The 23,773-nt window shown below is 42.3% G+C and overlaps 1 protein-coding gene across 2 annotated transcripts in view; it reads right to left on the bottom strand.

Annotated features, from left to right (window-relative positions):
• EYA2 (EYA transcriptional coactivator and phosphatase 2) overlaps positions 1-23,773 on the bottom strand; it is a 261,616-nt gene that overhangs the window by 104,605 nt on the left and 133,238 nt on the right. For both annotated transcript variants that reach the window (XM_037811465.1, XM_037811466.1), the window contains exons 5-6: positions 8,383-8,450; positions 6,325-6,502 (exon numbers count right to left, since the gene is read on the bottom strand). In XM_037811465.1, coding sequence (XP_037667393.1) covers positions 6,325-6,502; positions 8,383-8,450 — 246 coding nt within the window. The remainder of the gene's footprint in view (positions 1-6,324; positions 6,503-8,382; positions 8,451-23,773) is intronic.

Raw genomic sequence — 23,773 nt, 5'->3', positions numbered from 1 at the left:
ACCTAATCAACACTAATATGTCTGCCCCCACAAGATTGCCTTGAAGAACATGGAGTTTCGGAGGACTTAATACATCCAAACCAGCACACATGGTATATCTTTTCCCATCCTTTAGGTATTTTTTTCTTTTTTAACTGTTTGCCACATTGTTGGCTTGTTTTTTTAAATGCAGTTTTTTGAGATATAGTCATAAAGCATAGAAACCATCTGAAGTAGATAATCACTGTTTCGCAGTGTCATCACATGGTTGTGCAAACAGCCCCATGATCAAATTTAAAACATTTTCATTATTCCAGACCCATTCTTTAACTTTTAATTTATTTGTTTCTTTATATTTTATGAAGTCTTATTTTTTTAAATCCAATCTGGCAATCTCTGCTTTTTAATTGTGGTGTTTAGACCATTTAAATTTAATGTGATTATTGATATGATTTGTCTATCATCTTTTACTTGTTTTCAATTTGTCCTGTCTGTTCTTTGTCTCCCCTTTCTCTTTTTCTACCTTCTTTTTGGGTTTATTGCATATTTAAAAAATTCATTTTATCTTCTTTGTTGGCTTACTAGCTGTAACTTTTTGGTTGGTTATTTCAGTTGTTGCTTTAGGGTTTATAGTATGCTTCTTTAACTTACCACAATCTACCTTCAAGTGATATTACACCATTCCAAAGAGAGTATAATAATCTTAGAACACTGTTAATTCAGACTTTACATTATTGTTGTCATGCATTTTACCTTAACATGTTATAAACCCAACAATGCATTGCTATTTTGTTTACATTCAATAACCTTTTAAGGAGATTTAAACAAGAAGAAAAAAAATCTTACATATTTATCCATATAGTTATCACTTCCAGTGCTCTTCATTCCTTTATGTAGATCCGTATTTCTATTTGGTGTCAATTTCCTTCTACCTAAAGGACATTTTTTACATTTCTTGTACTGCACGTATGCTGATGATTAATTCATTTAGCTTTTGTATGTATGATGAAAAAGTCTATATTTCACCTTCATCTTTGAAAAGCATTTTCACTGGACATAGAATTCTAGGTAGGCGGGTTTTTTTTTCTTTCAGTACTTCAGAGATGCTCCCCCCACTGTCTTCTCACTTGCATTGTTTCCAATGAGAAATCTGCTGTCATTCTTATCTTGGTTCTTTTTACTTTATGTGTTTTTCCTCTTTGCCAGCTTTAAAGATTTTCTCTTATCACTGGCTTTAAGCAATCTGAGCACGATGTGTGCTGGCATTGTTTTCTTCATGTTTCTTGTGTTTGAGTGTTTGGGGTGCTCTGAACTTCTTGGATCTGTGGGTTTATATTTTCATCATATTTGGAAAGACTTCAGTCATTATTTCTTCTTTTTTTTTCCTGCCCCCACCCACCTTTTCAATTACTTCAATTACACACATATGCAACTGCTTGAAATTGTCCCACAGCCCATTGATTCTCTTTTCATCCTTTGGATTCTTTTTATTCTCACTGTATTTCATTCTGGATAGTTTCTTTTGTTATGTCTTTGAGATCACTAGTATTTTCTTCTGCAATGGCTAATCTTCCATTGTTTCCATGCAGTGTATTTCTCATCTCAGACATTGTAGTTTTTACCTCTAGAGGTTCAATTTAGGTCTTTTTAGTGTCTCCCATTTCTCTCCTCACTTTTTGTACATCTGGAATACAGCTGTAACTGTGTTAATGTCCTTCTCAACTAATTCTGACACCTGTGCCAGTTCTGGGTTGATTTTGATTTACTAATTATTTTCCTATGAGTTGTGTTTTCCCGCCTATTTGCATGCCTGGCAATCTTTGATTAGGCACCAGACATTGTGAATTTTGCCTTGCTGGATACTTTTATGCTCCTATAAGTATTCTTAAGCTTTGTTCTTAGATGCATTTAATTACTTGGAAACATTTTGATCCTTTTGAGTCTCCCTTTTAAGGTTTGATAGTGGGACAGAACAGTGTTTTAGTCTATGGCTTCTTATTCCCCACTACTAAGATAAAGCCATTCTGAGTACTCTAACATATGCTCCGTGAATTACAAAGTTTTTCAGTCTGTTTGATGGATATAGGCACTATTTCCAGCCTTGTGTGAGTGCCAGGCACTGTCTTCTAATCCTTTCAGATTGTTTTATTCCCTGGCTATGGGTAGTTACTTCCCATTCATGTACTGATCAGTACTCCACTGAATACTCAAAGGGATCATTCTGTAGATCTATGCAGTTCTCTGTCTTTGCAGCTCTCTCTACTCTGGAACCTGTGCTGCAAATTCTAGCTGCCTTGGTAACCCCATTCTCTCAATTCCATATCCTCAATTCAGAAAGTCTACTGGGCTCTGCCTGGGTTCTCCCTCTCTGAGCTTCAGCCTGAAACTTGCTCTAGGAGGGAAGCTGGGGCAATTGTACAGCTTACCCCATCATTTTCTTCAACTTTTAGGAATCACTATTCTTTATTGCCAGATATCCAGTGTCTTGAAAAGTTTTTAAAATATTTTGCCTGTTTTTTCTGGTTGCTTCAGGCAGGAGAGTAAATCTATTCCCTTTTATTCCATCTTGCATGGAAGTACGAATCTTCCTTTTTATTTTTAGTTAGCTATTTTAAGGAACTTAAAAATTAACTTTATTATCATCATCACAGCAGCAGCAGTAATTAGAAAATGAGAGTATAAAGGAGTGACCAATAGTCTTTTCCTTTCGGTCCATACCCCTAGTTTCCCTCCACAGAGACAACCACTGTTAACAGTTTCATTTGTGTCATTCCAGAAATTTCATATGCATTATAGGCATTAATCGACACTTACAAAAAACAGCCACAAGATCAAATAACATACATATTTCTGTCACCTTGCTTTTTTCCACCAGTACAATAGCTCAAAGAGAGACCAATATTAGCATGAATAGAGCTACCTTACTCTTTTTAATAGCGTCATAGTTTTACACTGAGTGGATGCACCCTAATTTATTTAACCTGTGCCTTGTGAATAAACATGCAGGTTCTTTCCAGTCTTTTGCTATGACAATGCTGCAATAAATATTCTTTTTACTCAAGTCTTTGTATCCATATTGGAGTTTATCTATAGGATGAATTCCTGGGTTAAAGAGTATATGCATTTCCATTTTGTTAGATGTTGAAAGAGGCTTATGAGTTTCTCCTTGAGAGATTTTCTTTTTTCAAAACGTCTCCTCCTACTGGCTGAGGGAGATGGACTAAGAAGTTAAAAAAATCCTCCAACTTCCGTTTAGATAATTTGTATCTACAATTAAAAATTTAAAAGGAAAATTCCTTCAGAAACCACTACTGATTTGTTTTTTCTTTTGATTGACATCAGATGTTCAGATTTTGACCTCTACATCAGCAAATTGCCCTGAAATCATCCGCAAATTGCTGGTGCATCATATAAATGTAATTGCATGTCAATGCAGACTGTATTGGGGTGGGGTGGGGGATGGGAGTGGAGAAGAGCATCTGAATAGACTGTATCCAGGCAAAGCCAAGAGTGCAGAGTGCACATGGTCTGTCTGCAGTGTATAAACTTCCTCAATCTCTGAAGCTTGGAATCAACCACTCAGGGAGATCCTGGATAATTTCAAAAATGGAGTTTTTATAAGAAATTTTAGAAGAGAGCCTGTATATGCATGTGTGTGTGTGTGTATGTGTGTGCACACGCACACATGCAAGCTTATATGCCCTTCCTTTATAATGGACACCGGGGAAAAGAGGCAAAAGACCACAGATCACAATTATTTATGTCATTAGATTTTATGTGTGCTTGTTAGACACACAATAAAAACCATCTCAACCACTTACTGTTGAACATTAGATCAAGAGATAAATGAAGAACAGGGAGAAACAACAAAGAAAAATTTCAAAGAGACACAATGAGCCTTTATATTCACTCTTGATGGGAAATGAAGATTATCTTCCCATATAACCTGAATCCTTGGGAAGTAAGTCTTTGGAGTTCAGTTCACCATTGGAATGTAGACAGGTAATTCAGGGGCATCTACTTGAGAATTTCCTGCTGATATTTTACTCTCTGCCTTTATTTCTCATCAGTTTTTTGTTTGTTTTTGTTTGCTGAAAACAGTTTGGAGGAGCCACCTGAAAAGCAGTATGGCCAAAAATAATTCAAGATTATGATGAAGAAAAGTTTGCTAAATTTCAGAAGCTTTAAGAAAAAACTTGGAAGACATTAAATGGGTACTCTGCATTCACTAAATACCTTGTGTTGAGATCAAAATGACTTAAATCAATGCTCAAACTTCCTCAAAAGTTGACTTGCAGTGCTTGGCCATGTTGTCTCCATTTGTTGTCAAACCAAGGATAACTAACTCTTCCTCAATGATGGAAAATAAAGGGCTAAAATCAACAGTTCAGGATCCCTAGAACCCCAGGAACAAAGGAGGTGGGTCTTTCCTATTGTTCATTTCCTAACCCATCCACCCATTCATAATTGAATGAAGGTCCACTCATCACCATGCTAGCTCAGTTTCCACAAAACTCAAGATAATCAGTAGGTTTCTAAAAAGAAGGAAAAAAAAAAAAACCCAAATTCAATGATATCTATTTTATACTTGGAATTTCTAATTTATCATTGGCCATGTTATTTATCCTTGATACGCCCAAATAATCCTATAAAAGAGAGGACATGTGCATAGCAAATTTGTGGAGTGAATGAATGAATCCTCAGGCTGGAGAAATAGTTCCCAAGTGATGTACATAGCAAGTTCTAGGATCACAAAGGGGCAAGGATGTGAACCCCGCCACATGGTGCTGGCCATCCAGGTGGATGCATACTGAGGTTGTGGACATCCATCATTTTTGTCCACCTAATGTCTCCTCTGTCTTCTTCTGGTTTCAGTGCTCTGGGTTTCTTTGGGAAACCACCTCTCCCTCACTCTGAGTCCATGTAGTTTCGGTGGGGCTGACCCCAACTCCAGCTCCAGCTGCAGGCTTAAGAGCCGGTTCTGCTGCCCTATTGTAGCATCCATTCCACCAGCCACAGAGATGGGCTCAGGGATGAGCCTGTGACCTAAGCTCGGCCAATGCGAGCTTTGCCTGGGATTTTTGTAAGGACTGTTAAGAAAGAGGAAGTCTCTCTATTGAAGCAGATAAGCAGCAGTTAGAATACTGGAGCAATGGCTGGCCACCTTTTCCACCATGGGGGAAGATCCTACTTGAGAGTGAAATGAACCCAGGGAAATGCAGAGCCAGGAGGAAGAGAGAGCGCAAGTCTCAATACTGTCATCTAAACCTCTGGATCCAGCCCTGGGCCCCTGTGTTTCTTGGTTACGTATGTCCCCAAATTCCCTTTTTTTTAATTTTTAATTTTTTTGCTTAAATACATTTGAATCAGATCTCATATTCAACTAATACAAGGGCTTCCTAAAAGTGTCACGCCACTTGAGAGAATGCTTAAAGATTTTTGAAGGACTCTAGAACTCTTGAGGACCCTGAGTCACTGTATTCAAACCTTTCTTAAAGAGAAAACCAAGGCTGGAGGCCTCTGCCCTCCTGTTCTCAAATGGGTTTTAGATGACACACTCTCACATGTGTATCATTTAGTGAGTAGTGGGAGCACTGGTTGTGGAGTTCAACAGGCCTGGGTTTGAATCCTGGTTCCACCAGCTACCAGCAATTACTCATCACTCTGATCTTCCATTTATCTTACCTGGATAAAGGGGGTTAATATAAAATATGTTTTTGTGACGATTATGGCAGTTCCTTATTAAAGCTTGTAATTATGTATTTGTGTAAATATTTAATTACTATCTGCAGGAGTCAAGACCATACTGTATTTTATTTCCAAAACCAAGGAGACTGCCTGGAAAACAAAAGTGCTTAATAATATTTGTGAATGAACGTCTTAACTAGGAGATTAGAGAAGACCACATTAGTAGGAGTTTGGCACAAAGGGGATTGGCAACAAATACTAGTTTCCTTTCCCTCAGAAAGGAAGTCCCAAGGCCTACGTGGGCCTGGTGGGTAAGGAACTTGGACAAAGCCGGCGAGACGCAGAATCGAGCATACCCCATCTAAAGGAGAAGACATTACTCAGTTTCAACCATGCATTGCCACTTGGGATCCAGAGTAGCCAGATCTTCTTTCAAGAGAAGCCAGAAATTAGGATTTTTAGGTAACATTTTCTAACTTTTACAAACATGAGTACAAGTAACACACATACACAGAAAGGCAAACAAAACCAGTTTGAGAGCTGGATTTACCCCTTGGGCGACCAGCTCATTACAACTGGGACCCATGTGGCCTGTCCTTTGTGTAAGGGCTTCAGGAGCACAGCCAGGGTCAGCTGTGCGACAGTGACTGTACATACCAGCCAGCGACTCAGAACTCTGGTTGGGGACGTTGTGCGAGGTCTCCTGAAGGACGTAGGTGGACGTGGAGAGGGGAGAAGGGCAGATGCTGCTGGCCGGGACGTAAGGAGGGCTGTAGGATGAGCTGTAATACTGGGAGTACTGGCTCTGGGGGAAGCCGGGGTAGGAAGGGTAGTCCTGGGAAAGGAAAAAAAAAACACGGATGTGAGCGAGAAAGGCTATGTGGGTTTGGGCCCTTGGTCAGCCCTGTCGCAGGCTGATGTGGGCCAGGGGACTCGTGGAGTGAGTCCATTGTGCCTGTCTGTGTCTCCCTCTCTCTCCGTTAGAATAAAAGCTCTATGAAGGCAGCATCTGTCTTCATTTGGATTCTCCAGAAGCAGACCCCGAGGCAAGGATTTAAATGTAAACAGCGCAGTTGGGAGGTGAGGAAAATGCCAGTAGAGGAGTGGAGAAGTGACACTGGAAGGAGAAGTGTGCCAATACAGGGTGCTCCCACCCTGGGCAACTGGAGCTGAGTCCTTGCTGGGGAAAGGCTGGGATAGTACAAAATACACACCACAGAACTCTCTCTCAAGGGGAAAGGGAGCTGGGGTATCGATACACCTATTCCACTCAGTCTTTGTTGAAGGATTGCTTCCAGGGACTTTAAATCCCCAAGCCCCTCCTCCCCACCCTATGCACTGGTTCTAGACAAAGCTCTCGGGCTGAGAGATGCAGGTATTAATAGTGGGAGGTCAGCAGGTGCATCCCGGGGGGTAGAAGTATGGCACTGATGGCATCTGTGTTGGTCACTGAAGTATCCTCAGCAACTGGGCCGCTGCCCGGCAATACAGACCCTCAACAAATTTTGGACAAATTAATGAAAAATGAATGAACAATAAAAAGCACAAATGCACACATACCCAGGAGACCAAGTGATACTTAAGCTTCAAGGAGGTGCAAGTACAGCAGCACCTGTGCAGCATTAGGGATCTATTCAGGAGTCTAAGAATATTCTAGGAGGGAGTCTTGGAGATCAAACCATTCCTTTTTTATCAAGCTTTGCTTAAACCAACCAGATATTCCAATAGTCATTGTTTGAAATACTCTGCACCACTATCACTAGAAACCAACTCTGCAAGGAAACTCATGGAAGGTTCAGCTTCCTGGGTCCCATCCAAAACCAACAGAATCAGAATTTCTGGGTGTGTCATTTAGGGAGTCTGTGTTTTTCATGCTCCTATAGTGAAATGGACATAAACACCCAGAGTTAAGAATCACACCTTATAAGGTACTGGATTACTTACAAGTTTTTTATCTATGTATATAATGCAGTGGAAATAATTTAAAAATATGAAACAATTTTCATTTGTATCAAGGTTTAAGCCATTTACATTGTCCAGCTCATTGAAGAAGAAAGAGTGCATTCTTAATAATTAAATATGTTAAATACCCCTAAGGCCCATCTACCTGGGACAGTTTTGTTTTAACCCTAGCTTTAAAGCCTGTTAACTTCTTGTTTTGAAATAACTTTAGACTTAGAGATAGAGTGCATAAATAGTATAGAGAGTTCCATTATACATTTAGCAAGTTAATTCTTAATTCACTCTCTACACAAAACCAAGAGAAGCAACATATTAGCCATTATTTACCTTTACAGTGCGGACTTAGTTAGATTCAACCAGCATTTATAAAGCACCTGCTGTGTGCTGAGCAGTAGACATTGAGAGGCAAGAGGGAAGCAGAGGAGAATGAGATGTATTTTCAGTCTTGTGAAAGAGCACATGCATTTGCATTTTTATATTCCAGATTCAATAGCCAATAGGTGTTGAACATGTAATATTGACATGACCCTACATATTTGAAATATTATAGAATTTCCAACATCTCTTCCTCTACACCACATCTTTCCAATGATGCTTTGCACCAGGGCGTCCCCCACAGTTTCCCAACGCAGTGGATAAGAGGCCATGTATCCAGTGCAGACGGTGTGTGCCAGTGGACTGTCTGGGTGCCATGATTAAAGGGCACATTTAAGGAAATAACCAAAGAAACAACCAGTGGGGAGATTTGTCTACCTGGTGCATACTCCCGAATCCCACTGGATTGGTCAGTCCATTTGCTCCTTGATAGATCCCCGCCGTGCCTGTGGGAAGGAGGGACAGGGATACAGATTAGGTTTTCTTTCAGTTGGGGAGACATGTGAAGGAGGATGCAGCTGAAAGATAGGGTCTTTGGGGTCTGATAGGCTGGGCTAGAACCTGTGACCTTGGCAAGTCAACAAATGTCTCTGAACCTGTTTCCTCAATAAATGAAGAAAATAAATGGCAACTTCTTCGTAGAGGTGGCTGAGAAACAAAGGAGACAGTGCACATAACACAGATTTTGGTTCCCCCAATTGTGTTCTGAATAAATGAATGAAATCACTGCCATTCTCAGCTTCAAAACCCCATCTATAAAATGGGAATAAAAATAATACTACTATACTAGAAAGTACTGTTTAGTGAATGAGCGGATAAGTGAGTGAAATGAAGGAATAGGGTATCAGTTTAGATGAGGTGGTCAGAGAAGACATTTGAGCTGAGACTTGAATGACAAGAAGAAGCCAGTGATGAGATTCCCGTCAGACAAACTTAGCACTTTGTGGAATGCAAAGACCCAAAGGCAGAGATGGGCCCAGCAGGTTTGAGAAACAGGCAAGGGGCTAAGGGGGTAGGAGCCGAGAGAGAGAAGTGGGTGGCTCCAGCAATGACAACAGTGAACTCATGGGTGTTGGGAACCGCTCTGAGCTCTTGATATGTATTTTCTCATTTAATCACTGTACTGACCCTGTGGTGACTGTCATGATTATACTCATTCTACATATGAGGAACGCGAGGCATGGAGAGTTAAGTATCGTGCTAGCCAGCAAGTGACAGTAGTTGGGACTGGAACCCAAGCAGTCTGGCTCCAGACTGTGTTCTCTGCTGCTACTGCTGCTTCTTTTAAAAGAGTTTATTGGAGTATAATTTATATATTATAAAATTCCCTTTCTGTAAGTGTCCGTTCAATGATGTTTAAAGTACATTAATATAATTGTGCAACCATCACCACCATCCAGCTTTAGAAACTTTCATTATCTCCCAAATCCCCTTGTGCCTGCTGTGTAGTCAATCCCAACTCCCAGCCCCAGCCTTAGACAGTTCCTGTTTCTATAGCTTTGAATTTTCTAGAAATTTCATATAAATGGGATCATATAATATGTAGTTATTTCTGGCTTTTTTTACTTAGCATAATGTCTCTGAGGTTCATCCCTGTTGTTGCTTGTATCAGTAGTTTGTTCCCTTTTATTGCTGAGTTGTTTTCTATTGCATGGATGTAGCACCTCTTGTTTATCTATTCACGAGGTGATGGACCTTTGGATTGTTCTCAGATATTGCTATTATGAATAACGTTGTTATCAACATTTGCACACAAGTCTTTGTGTGGACATGTTTTCATTTCTCTTAGGTAGATACCAAGGAGTAGAATTGCTGGGTCATGTGTATGTTTTTAATTTTTTAAGAAAACAGCCAAACTCTTTTCCAAAGTGGCTGGACCATGTATGAGAGCTCCAGTTTCTCAAGCACTTAGTTTTTTCAGTCTTTTTGATTGCAGCCATTCTAGTCAGTGTGTGGCGGTCTCTCATGATTTAATTTGCAATTTCCTAATGACTAATGATGTTGGGCATCTTTTCATGTGCTTATTAACCATTCATGTATCTTCTTTGATGAGGTATCTTTTAAAATCTTTTGTCCATTAAAAATGTTAGGTTTGTCCTCTTATTACTGAGTTTTAGGGGTTCTTTATATATTTTGGATAGAAGTCCTTTATCAGATACACGATTATTTCCCACTTTGTAGCTCTTCTTTTCATTTTCTCAATGGTGTCTTTGAACCATTTTTAAGTTACCATTTTTTCTTTTATAGATCAGCTTTTGTTGATATATCTAAGAAATTTTTGTCTAACCCAAGTTCACAAAAGATTCTCTCCTATGTTTTCTAGAGCTTTTTTATTTAGCTCTAACATAGAGGTCTATGATTTGAATAAGTTAATTTTTGTGTATGGTGAGAGATAAGGGTCTAAATTCATATTTTTACATGTTGATATCCAGTTATCCCAGAACCCCTCATAGAAAGGCTATCCTTTTCCCATCAAATTGACTTAGCACCTTAGAAAAATTAACTGAGCATAAACGTGAGATTTATTTCTGGATTCTCTATACTGTTCCACTGATGTATCTATCCATACACCAATACCACCCCATCTTGATTACTGTAGCTTTCTAGTCAAGGTTTTGAAATCAGGTAGGGTAAATACTCCCACATTGTCGATTTCTACTAAAATCTGGCTTGGATTTTGGTAGGAATTGAACTGAACTGATGTGCTTCTTTTATTAAGGTCAGATGAGAAAGTTGTGGCCAGATGGTGCAGGACCAATAGGCAAGCACCAAGAGATTTATATTTGATGGAGGAGCTTTGGGCAGTCATCAGAGGTTTGGTTTTCATTTTTTTGTTTTTTTTTTTTTTAAATACAGTTTTATTGAGATATATTCACACACCCTACAATCATCCATAGTGTACAATCAATTATTCACAGTACCATCATACAATTGTGTGTTCATCACCAGAATCAATTTTTGAACCTTCTCCTTACTCCAAAAAAATAAACATAAAAGCAAAAAGGAACACCTAAAACTTTCCATCCCCTCCATCCCACCCTATTTTTCATCTAATTTTTGTCCCCATTTTCCCACTCATCTGTCCATACATTGGATAAAGAGTGTGAGCCACAAGGTTTTCACAATCACACAGTCACATTGTGCAAGCTACATAGTTATACAATCATCTTCAAGAATCAAGGTCACTGAGTTGCAGTTCGACAGCTTCAAGCATTTCCCTCTAGCCATTCCAATATACTAAAAACTAAAAAGAGATATCTATATACCACATAAGAATACCCTTCCGAGTGACCTCTCAAGACCATTTGAAATCCCTCAGCCACTGAAACTTTATTTTGTTTCATTTCTTTTACCCCTTTTGGCCCAAGAAGATTTTCATCCCACTCACAAAGTCATCAGAGGTTTTTAAACAGGGGTCTCTCACAACTGGATTCATATTTTTAAATGTTCATGCTAGCTTCTGGGTAGAGAACAGATCGCTGTAGAGATGAACTATGACCCACATCAAACCAAGGCGCTTCTAGAGTCCTGGCTGTCTTTGGAGTAGTGGTGGGAATGAGCACAGGGACCTTTCTTTCTGGGGAATGGGCTGGGAGAAGAGAAGAGCATAATGAAGAAGACACAAAACCTCCAAGAATGTCCAAGTTGATGGATCCTTTGGGGCCAGAGGAGCCCAAGCCTTGCTCTGCATTAGAATCTCCTGGGGGAGTTTAATAAAAAACACCAACCCCTGGGCCCCACCTGCAGATAGTTGGATTCAGTTTGTCTGGGGTGGGGCCCAGGAGTCAGCAGAAAAAAAAAATTCCTAGGATATTCTAATGTACAGCCAGGGTTGAAAACCAACAGTCGATGCCAACAGTCCTTCACTGTCCAAACAGGATGACTGAGACCCAAGGAGGGAAGGTGAATGATGCTGATACTGAGACTTGGCAGCAGAAAAGGGCATGAGCCTGAGTCTCCTGCTTTCCAGTTCAGTGCCTTTCGATGGCAGCACACAACCTCTCTTCACAAGGGCAACTGGAGTCATTTAGTTCATTCACACATTCATTTACTCCTTAGCACTGTATTGGGCATTTTGCACATCATGTCATTCCTTCCTCATGCTGATCCTGAGAGAAAGGAACAATCATCATTCCCATTTTCTAGTCAGAGAAACTGAGGATCAGGCATGTAGCTTGCCCAAGGTCATGTAGCTGGTAGGCTGTGGAGCTGGGATTCATTCTTTTATCCATTCATTTATTCAATAAAAATAAATGTGCTGGAATAGGGGGAAAAACAATTTGAATGACTCTTGTTGAGGCCAGGAGGAAGTGGCACATTTTTAAGGGCTGAAAGAGCTGTCAACCCAGATTCTATATCCAGAAAAAATATACTTCAGGAATGCAGGGCAATTCAAATCATTCTCAGATGAAGAGAAACTAAAAGAATTTGTTGTAGCAGACCTATACTATAAGAATGCCTAAAGGAAGTTCTTGGAACAGAAAGGAAATGATTGAAAAAACAAACAAACAAACAAAAAAAGGAATCTCAGAACATCAGGAAGGGAGAAAGAACAGATAGAGTAAAAATATGGTTACATAAAATCACTTACAGTTTGTTACTGTGTGCAGATAGGTTCACTTGTTCTGGTTTGCTATCAATTTTTAGGACTCAAAATGTGTTTTCAAATGTGTTTTTATGATTAAAATATTTACACCATTCCAAAGTAAAATCTACAAAATAAATTATATTGGGGTGGGGTGGGGGCTATGTGCTGGGTCCTGAGAAGGCAGTGGAGAAGTAAGTTGCCAGGAAGTATTTTCACAGGGGGCTCAGGGACACAGGAGAGGGTCCTGAAATGCAGATGAGGGAGGAAGAGCAGGTCAGGGAAGTCTTCCTGGAGGAAATGACATCTAAACTAACCTCTGAAGGATGAGTAGGAGCTGAACAGGTGAAGAGAACAAGAGGCTGGAACATGGCCACACCCGGGCCTTCTCTCCCGCTCTCCATTACACAAGGGCTTGATGACGGTCCAGAAACCACAGAATTTATCCACACCAGAGTGGCATGCTGGGATCCTTCCTTGCCCTCAAAGGCCTGCCCAGACAAGTCCGGCAGAAGGTCCTGGCCAGCCTATTCCATTCAAGGCCAGACGGTTTGGTCCTGGTTACCATGGCAACCCTACCTGTTGAAACCCAGAAATCCACCCTGCTTTAGGAAGCCCCCTGGATGCAGTGTTGTCTCTTCTGATTTCTCTTTTCTTTTGTGTCACTCTTCTGAACGACAACTTAGGGTTGGCTTGGAAACAAAACAGCTCACAGTCTTGGCTCTTGGTACTCCTTCTCCAAAAGAGCCTCTTGTTTGTTTCATTTTGTGAGCTAGGGTCATCTGAAGAATGGACAGCTGAACAAACTGCAGTGTGCCAAGGGCAGTCACTGAGCCCCTGCAGGGAGAAATCCACTCCAAGCCAGAGAGGACCCAGCAGGAGGAGGGCACAAAGCCCCAGAGATGTCGTGCCATAGGACACAGTCTGTGGGGTTTTTACAAACGGCCCGCCCTGGGGCTGGAATGTTAAAACACTGGCCTCTGCCCCCACTTCTCGGTGCTGGAATGTCCAGCGGGGGCTAGGGAAGGCAAAGATGAAATGAGGAAAACATCTTCTCTCTCTTTTTCTTTTATTAAGATTTATTCACATACCATACAATCATCCAAAGTATATAATCCATCGATCACATTACCATCAACTATAGTTGTTCATTCATCACCCCAATCAATTTTTTTTAACATTTTCCTTGTACCAGAAAAAGTGAAAGCAAGAATTAAAAAAACAAGAGTAAAAACAGAACACCCAAATTGTACCCCCCATTCTTTCTTTAGTTTTTTTTTTTCCCCCTCGTTTTTCTACTCATCCATCCATACACTGGACAAAGGGGAGTGTGATCCACATGGCTTTCCCAATCACACTGTCACCCTTCATAAGCTATATTGTTTTTTTTTTTAAATCTTCATTTTATTGAGATATATTCACATACCACGCAGTCATACAAAACAAATCATACATTCGATTGTTCACAGTACCATTACATAGTTGTACATTCATCACCTAAATCAATCCCTGACACCTTCATTACCACACACACAAAAATAACATGAATAATAATTAAAGTGAAAAAGAGCAATTAAAGTAAAAAAGAACACTGGGTACCTTTGTCTGTTTGTTTGTTTCCTTCCCCTATTTTCCTACTCATCCATCCATAAACTAGACAAAGGGGAGTGTGGTCCTTATGGCTTTCCCAATCCCATTGTCATCCCTCATAAGCTACATTTTTACACAATTGTCTTCAAGATTCATGGGTTCTGGGTTGTAGTTTGATAGTTTCGGGTATCTACCACCAGCTACCCCAATTCTTTAGAACCTAAAAAGGGTTGTCTAAATTGCGCGTAAGAGTGCCCACCAGAGTGACCTCTCGGCTCCTTTTGGAATCTCTCTGCCACTGAAGCTTATTTCATTTCCTTTCACATCCCGCTTTTGGTCAAGAAGATGTTCTCCATCCCACGATGCCGGGTCTACATTCCTCCCCAAGCTACACTGTTATACAATCGTCTTCAAGATTGAAGGGTTCTGGATTGCAGTTTGATAGTTTCAGGTATTTACTGCTAGCTATTCCAATTCATTAGAACCTAAAAAGGGTTATCTAAATTGTGCATAAGAGTGCCCACCAGAATGACCTCTCGGCTCCTTTTGGATTCTCTCAGCCGCTGAAACTTATTTCATTTCATTTCATATCCCCATTTTGGTCAAGAAGAAACATCTTCTCTTAAGGTGATGGGTTCAGGTCTTGCTAGGGGTTCTCTACTATCCATCCACTCTTCTCTCTTATGCTAATAGAATTCCTGCTTGTAAGCTGGGCACACGGCTGCTTACATCAAACACTACATTTCCCAGCTTCCCTTGTAGTGAGGTGTGGTCATGTGATGAGTTCTGGACAAGGGAAGAGGAGAATTAAAGTGTGCGACTTCCTGACTGTGCCCTCAAAGGGCAGGGTGCACCCTCCCCAGGGGCTGGAGCGGGGCCGCCTTGGATCTCGGGGCCAAGCAGCAAGGTGTAAGGAGCCTGGGCCCCTGGTACACCTGCAGACCAGCACGGCCACATCCGCTTGGACTTTTCAGTGAAAAACACACTTCTTTCTTGTGAAGACATTGCTATTTTGAGTCTCTGTCATAGCAGAGAACTGCTACCTTTTCCAGTTGACTGGCTTTCTTGGGTTTTAAAACAGTGGACTTCCTGGCTCAGGAAAAACAAATTTTAAGTGGCTATTCATTAACTCATTTATTCACCAATGCGTTTGCTAGTGATGTACCAAATATTACTGTGTGCCAGGCACTGTTCTAGACATGGTGGTAAGACAGGGATGAAGCTCACATGTGGAGAGGCGAGACAGATGACAATCAAGTGCACAGAGACATAAGGAGTTTAGGTCATTTCAGAAAGACTGAGACGCAGTAGGGCAGCAGCACAGCCTTGCCACTGTGGGGCTGCGGACTGGAGCCTCCTCACCAACTCTCTACCAGTTCGCCATATGTTCACGTGTACAAATGTTGACAGCAATTTGACAGAGTACTTTTACTTCTGCCAAATCTAATAATAAACCAATCAGGCCTTGTAATCTGTATGTTCATTACTACCACTCCTCCCCAAGGATTTTTTTAAACATATTTTTTCCTAATCATCCCTCCCCCCATGACATTTTAATTTCACAGATATACTATATATCTGTTCAGGTACTATATGTATATTTGTGCTTTTGCCCCCCACTTAATCCCCCCAAACTCTTTTTTTGCTCACTTGGGCTCCTGTTGAGAATGTGTGTTCTAAGGATTCATTTTTATTGTATTTTATTCTCAATAAAGAAAAAAAAAAGTCCTGGTCCTTCATCACAGTGGGTTTGAGAAGCACTGGGTGATACAGCACCTGGAGGTGGGGTCTCAGTACCCCATGTACTGGACACCGTTGGCACAATTATATACAGCACAGTTTGACACTGCTACCCATGCTCCAGGGTAGATATTGTTATTCAGTTTACAGAGACTCCAGGTTGGAAGGCTCCCCTGACTTGCCCAAGAGAGTTCAAGCTGGAATTCAAAATCGCTGCTCTCACTATCTCCAAGGCCACCGCCCCCAGCCTGCCTCCCAGGCCTCTCCAGCAGCAAAGAAAGGGCACAGAGAAGTCCAGAAAGATCCAGACCTCCCTCTGCCACACTCCTTGATGTTCCAGGCCCTAAGCCCCTACAGAAGAGATTATATCTGAGTGTCAAAGAGTCCTTTAATCCCAGCCCAGGTTCAAGGAACAAATCTTGTCCCTACCCCTTTGGTACCAACCTTGTGTTCCTTTTCCAACCTTTTCTTCCTTTGTTGGCAATTTAATGGCCTAATGCTAACCAGGCTGCCAAGACTCCCACAGAAGGTTTTTCTGAACGAGGGAAGACAAGACGGGCTCAGCCCACACAGGAACCCTGAGCCATTTTCTGAGAACACAAAACAGCTCGCGGACACGGGAGAGGCTTACCATGCCCAAGAGGCTTGGATCCTTCGGATGTCATCAGTTTGAAAAGATGCACCATGCTGTATTACAGTTGTCAGGAAGAGAGCTGGGGTCCCCCCCACCTCCACGTGTAAATTAGGCAGCCAAGATGATTACTTGCACTGATACCGCACGTGATATGGTGCCTGCCCGTTTTCCCAACGACTGGAGACCATTACACAGGAGAGTCGGCCCCGCCAGTGATTCTGGAGTGAATGCCCTGCAAACTCTGCACCAGCTGTGCAATCAGAGAGTGCACTCCGGAGTGGCCTGTTAAATTCCAGATCAGATTTTACATGGTGGATTAAACAATTAAAAAAATCACTATGTAGGGGTATACTTAACAGAGAGATAATAAGGAAAATGCTGGGGAATTGTGTGGGTTCTGTCCATTTCTCTTCGACTTCCCTGAAGAGAAAGTGTTCCCAAAGCGTTCCTGGGTCCGAGGTAGATGATTTGGTTTCACTCTTCCCCACCAGTTACTCCTCATTTTGCAATCAAGTGAGAGACGTGGGGGAGTCAGGCATCTGGGGGAGGAAGGTGAGTGTATGAGGGGAATGTTTTGAGATATTGCTTTGGGATTTTTCCTTCAGACAGTCACATATTGGATCCTGAGGTGGGAAGCAGCTAGGCGGGCAGAAGAAACGGCAGAGATCACTTATCCTGTATTCTATAGTTTAGGTCATAGAGTCTCACAGGATTTGAGGTGCAAGCTAGTGCTTCTTAAACTGTCTATGGTAAAGGGCCAGCTTTTAAAACGTCTAATCCTATGGGGACTGCAACATGCTTCTACTGCACGTGACTAGCACACAACTGATGGCACAGGCAGCTCTCCACATGTTATCAGCAACTCCATGTCTGGTCTACAGCTTATGCAATGGGATGGGTCTGTGGCCCCAAGACTGGAGGTTGGGGCAATAGCAAACTGCTGTAAAAGTCTCTCAATAGTTTTCTCTCAGTTTCCTTTTCTAGGTTATCATGGACAAGCAACAGTTCATGGACTGACCCCAGTCGATGGACCATACCATGAATTAAACAGACGGAGACAAAATGGTCTAGTAGGAAATAAGAAGAGAGGTTTTCCTAAATGAGGGAGAAATTCTCTTGGGCTAGGGAAAAGGAGGCAGGGAAAAGAGAAGGGGAAGAGGAAAAAGAGAATGAGCAGCAAGTCGGGGGGTAGAGGGATTCGCTTCTCTGTAACCACATACAGCTGCTGAGAAAGAAACAAGACCCTCCAATCAGAAACGGCTGTGCATGATGAGCCTGACCCAGACAGCACAAACTCAAAAGCTTATATGCTCAGCAGGTAACATAAGTGAGGGAAGGAACCGGGTTCAGACACAATGAGAAATGGTGTCTGACACAGAGCTTCGGTGTTGGGGAACAATATGGGGTGGTGGGAATTGCAGCAAACCGGAATGCACAGGCTCTAAGTGGACACCTGTTGGTAGCAGACAGTGTTTGGCTTTCCAGTATGGCTCCCCAATTCCTTTCTCCCTTGCTAGCTTCTCTCTATAAAGGCTCACAGATTCTTGCTTTCCCAGACTCCCTTGCAGTTTGAGAATGGCCATGTTCGCGCAAGGGAAAGGTTTCTGGGAACGACTTTTCTTTTTTTTCCTTCGCCACCCCTGCCTCCTCTCCTGGGTCATGTGAGCATGGAGTACTTGGAGTTATGGCAGCCATTTTGGGACATGAGGCAACAAGCTTTTGGGTAGAAAGCCCACATTCTGAGACTGAAAGAGTGGAAGGATGGTTCTTGATGACATGATTGAGCTGCCAAAGCAACTTTGGGGTCCAGGCTCCTTGTTAAACACACAATAAGTGTCATTGTGATTTAAGCCAATCCTAGTTCAGCTTTTTATTACTTGCAGCCCAAAGCATTCCCCAGAGAAATAGTTCTATTCGGTTCCCACCAACTTCTGCTATGTAGGTATATAAGTCCAGTGTAGCCAGAACTTCTGATTTTTCAAGAGAAGTCAGATATGAATTCGTATATGAAATTTCTCAATTTGTAAATGTTGGCAACAAATAATAACTACTTGGTCACAAAAATCCACAAAATTAACAAAAACATATTTGTGGATGGGTGTGGCCCATGCATTTTCAGTCTGTGAGCTCTGGTCTCTCAGAACAATGAAAGACTCCTGAGCCCAGATATGCAAAGACACAAGCAACAAAGAGCCACAGACACAAAGGGGCTTGTGGACCATGACAGCGGATATCTCAACAGCACCCTGAGGTCCAGAGGAGCCCCCTGACCCATAAACATGCGGGCAATGAATAAGATTCCAGAACTAGGGCTCAAATTCTGGAGAGTTTGGGGAAAGTCTCAACAGAGTCCGATGAAACTTTCCTATCAGCCCAGGGGAACAGTGGCTCAACACAGAATAACACTGAAATGCCAACAATAGAGCCAGTTCTATTTTTTATACAGTTGAACCCATTGATTGAGATTTATAATAACTACATGAGAGACAGAAGAATTCTTTTTTTTTTCTCTCAAATGAAGAGATTTAATTTTTTAGAACAGTGTTAGATTTACAGAAGAATTGAGCAGACGGAGGAGAGCTCCCATAACTCCCCACCTCCCTGCACAGGAACTTTTATTACTATTTAATTTTCTTACCATTATACATTGCATGACTTATCCTTTACTGATAGAGGAATTCTTTACGTCAGGGAACTTGTTGGACAGCCCTGAAGCCAGCACATCCCTTTTTATGGCTCCAGGTCCTCAAGGTACTGACCTTGAGCTAATCCTTCTCTTTAGTTCAGGGCATGTTTTCCTCATCAGCCCACCCAAGACCCTTCTCTTACTTGTTTCTTCTCATTCCCCCTCACTCCTTTGGCAATAAATCTAGTGTGACTGATGCATGTCCTTTTGTTTGTATGTGATTTTGCAAAATGTGCATTATTGCTTTGTAGGCAGGTATTAACCTCTGTCAGTTCTCTGTGTTACATTTCATACTGTTCTGAGATTTTTCCTTTGGCAGTAAGTTCTCAAGTCTCACCCACGTGGCTGTGGCATACCTCCTCTGTTGCTCTAACAGCTGCCTAGTTCTCAAGTGTGTGGACCCCACAATCCCCCTGCTCAATCCCCCCGGGGAGGGCACATGGGTCGCCTCCAACTCTGCCCACCACAAACAAGACTGCTGTGAATGTGAGCAACTGTCCTTGGGATACATCCCCAGGAGCGGGTTGCGTGGGCCTAATTTCCCAAAGGACTGGGCAAGGGCTCTCAGAGTGACCTCTTGGTCGTCATTCCCACCGGCAGCGCCTGGTGGCTCCTGCATGCCTGCATCCCCAACAGTTGGCATGATCCTGCTTTCTGGTTTTTACTGTTCCAATAGGACTACCGTGATTTCTCATTTGTTGTCTATAATTTGCCTCTCTGATCACTGGTGACTCTAAACGCGCCATCTTGGGTTTGCTGCCCTCCATAAAAAATTTCCTCCCTTCCCTGGGCCAAACCAAGCTTTAACTTAATCTGAGCCCTTGGAAGCCATTCAGTTGCTGGCATTAGCAGTAGGGTAAATAATAATAAAATAATAATACTAGCCTCCATCTGTTGAGCACTTGTTATCTGTCCCAAGGCTAATAATTTTACACGCATTATCTTGTTTAATCCACACCACGATCCTGGGAAGTAGGTGCTACTAGGAAGTGGCAGAGCAGGGTTCAAGCCCAGGTCAGCCCGACTCCGGAGCCAGGCTCTGGCAGCATGCAATCCTGCCTTCCGCACAGCTTGTGAGTGACCAGCGAATGGCCCAGGTCACTGCCTGCCCCAGGTCATGGAGGCCAACCTGGTTTTGCCATTGCCCTGAGTTGACACACCTTTATAGGCAGTACCTGGGAAAGCCTCTGGGATAATCCCAATGAACAAGCATCCCCTAATCAGTCTTACTTGGCTTTGGAATCCTTCTTACAATTTCTTTCCCTACAGCGGAGGGACCTATATATTGGGCCCACAGTGGCACTCAAAAACATGCATTCTTTCATCTTAATTAGGTCTTCCTGAGGTCAGTATTAAAATAAAATTACTGAAAACATACCAGGGCCAGCAGGTGAAAAAGGTCTAGAAGTGTAATTGGGGGAGGGCGAGGTGCAACAAAAGAGGTGATAGAAAATGTAATCAGCAGAATGTATAAAATGGAAAAGCCACATGTAGGTAGAGAGAGGTGGGAGTGTTGCAAAACTCCACCCACTTCAATATCCTAACCACAGCCCAATTTCCAGAATGGGATAAATCTCAGTAGGTCCCTTTCTCTGCTTCTTTTCTTTATCCAGACACAAAGTGGTAAAAGCAAAGACTTGACTAGACCTGGTGAACCATGGCCCCACTCCTCACGTATGTATATCTCTAATTCATATATATATTCACTTTATCCTATTATTCATGCAAAAAATATTTGCCAAGTACTTAGTACGTGCTTTCTTATCTTGAGAAAAAGAGATGGGTCCTGTCTTCTTGGCTGTTAGAGTCTAGAAGTAGGCAGAAGACAACAGAGAATGCACAAACAATTGATTATTTGCTGTGGTGACCAGGCACAAGTGGTTGAACTTTGTAAGCCGTGGTTTTGCCATCTGTAAAATGGAGCTAAGCCTAGTTTATTTACTTGACTTATTATGAGGATTTCATGAGATAAGACAGATAAAGGACTCAGCCCCAAGCTGGGCACAGAGGAAGTAACCAAGAAATGGCAGCTGGGGTTACTGTTTGCTGTGTGATAATAATCACCACTGGATGTGCCAACAATGCCAGGGTTTCACTGATCTGCCATTTTTTTATTCATGGGAATAAAAACATCAGAGGAGGTTAAAAAAAAAAAAAGAACTTAGATAGGGCCAAACAGCAGAGCCAGAATGAAAACAAAGGATTCTGGGGTACCCAGATGGAGCTCTCAGCTCTGAGACTATCAGGGGCATATGGCCCATGTGCCAGGAAAAGGGGCGTCACTCTCCGTCTTCCTGATGCTGAGTTCTCTGGCCTATTTGGCCACCTTAAAAAGTCCACACAAACACCCAAAGCCTGTCCTCTTACATCTCTGCTCCACGTGGAGTCCAGCCCACATCTGTGTTTAATCAAATCAGTTGCTAAATGTCACAATGGCCTCATTCACAGGTAGCATAAGGCATATTTAACTGGTAATAAAACAATCCGCATTCCTGAGAACGCCATTTCAGATAGGCTGCCCTGTCACGGTGTCTCTGCCACATGGGTAGGAATCACTGCTGTGGCAGACATGGGGGAAGAAGGGGGGGCCACGAAGAGCAATAATGCTGCAAAGGAGAAAGCATCACATGCTGACCCATATGTGCTGATGTGGGAAGACGTCCAAAATGTTATGCTAGATGGAAGAAGGCAATCTGCAGAATAGAGGCTACTCTGAGCACAAACTAGAACGAACATTATATCTGTTAATTTCATTAATCAGAGGATTAATAAAGCTGCAAGACCTCTTGGGGGAGGTGATATTGGAGCAGAAGCCTACTGGATAGAAAGGAGCCAGCCATTTGAAGATCTGGGGGAAGAGCATTCCAAGTAGGGGGTGGGGGTTGGGAACAGCAAAGTGCAAAGGCCCTGAATGGGAGGAACTAAAAAAAGGCCGATTTGAGTGAAATGGACAGGATAAGAGGCAGCAGTATGAGAGATGAGGTCAGAGATTTTCAGGGGCTGAATAATGTAGGGCTAGGGCAGGGTGGGGTGTGGGGCAAGTCACAGCAAGGCATTTGGATTCTTTTCTGATTACAGTGGGAAACCCTGGATGGAGGCTTTTAAGCAGGGGAGTGACATGATCTAATACAACCCAGGAAAGGACTGACCATCTGACTTCATCAGTGCGGTGGAAACAGATCAGGTTATCACAGTGGACCCCAAGACCAAATGCACTACTCTCACTGCCAAGGAGCTCCCAAAGGGACTCTTGCGAATGCTAATCCATAAAGACTGGAATTTCTGAGACAAGGTATGCATGTTGGAGAGAGATTTTCAGTAGTGTTATGTCCCAGGGAGGCACTGAAGATAGAAATGCCTCACACTTCTGTGGTGGACATTTGGCAGGGATGGAGCATGTGACCCAACTTGGGTCAGTGCATCACAAACCCCTGACCAAAATGATTACTTTAGGGGTGTGCACCTGAACAGGCAGGTCTAGTGAGAAGGAAATGTAAGATGTTATACTGGTAAAGAGGCTGGGGCTGCTGCAGCCATTTGGCCACCACGAGGACAGAGTCTGTCTAAGCACAGCTGTAAAACTGAGAGAGAAGGGGGCAAGGGGCGAGGACAGACAGACTGATCAGATCTGGTTAATATTTTTGAACCTGGGGATTTAGCTATGCCTGGAGCCCTTGATAGTTAGATTTTTCAGTTAAATCAATAAATCCCCCTTTAAAAATAAATAAGGCTATTTTCAGTTGGATTTTATTTTACTTGTGCCTGGAAAAGGTCCTAATTGAAACTAAAGTTCACAGGCAACAACTAGGTGGAGATAGGGAACTAGCTGGCTGGTCCCATGACTGAGTCCTGGACTCACACATCTGAACCCCCGCATCTGAGAGACGTAGGATGGAGCAGCAGAAAGAACCCCAAACGGGAAGCCATGAGTCCTGGGTTCAAGTCCTGCTTGGCTCGTAACTCACTGTGTGTCAGCTGTTGGGTACTGGGCAGACGGCTGTGAATGTGTTTATTTTCTGTCTAACCCTGGTAGAAAGGAAGATCTAGGAGGGCAGGGATTTTTATTTGGTTCAGTGATTTATCTCAAGCATCTACACACACTTGCACAGATAACACCTGGTGCATAGTAGATACTCAGTTATTCTACTTTGGGCCTTTCCTCAAGAAGAACTTGGAGATTAACAAATTCAACAAATATTTATTCATCACCACCACTATACCGAATTTCAGTGGAAACGAGTAAGTTGTCCATATCAAAGAACAGATGGGGTTTGTAAATGGAGAGTGTGAAGAGCTTCAAAATCATGTGAACATAAGGAAAAGGGGGGAAATGAAAGCTGTTATCAGCCAAGAGTTTGTGTCCACTATGGTGGCTTAATACCTCCCCTTGGGGCCAGCTGACGCTCCGCTGGCACTGCCCTCCCCAACAAAGAGATCATGACATGCCCATTCGTCAAAGACCAGACATGCAAAAGCCAACTGCAGAAAGAATAAATGGATGAATGAATCATCACACTTGATGCCCCAACTCTCC

This window comes from Choloepus didactylus, chromosome 19, assembly GCF_015220235.1.
Source record: "Choloepus didactylus isolate mChoDid1 chromosome 19, mChoDid1.pri, whole genome shotgun sequence".
NCBI lineage: Eukaryota > Metazoa > Chordata > Mammalia > Pilosa > Megalonychidae > Choloepus > Choloepus didactylus.
The sequence above is the reverse complement of the archived record's forward strand: the minus strand, read 5'-3'. Positions and strand labels throughout refer to the sequence as shown.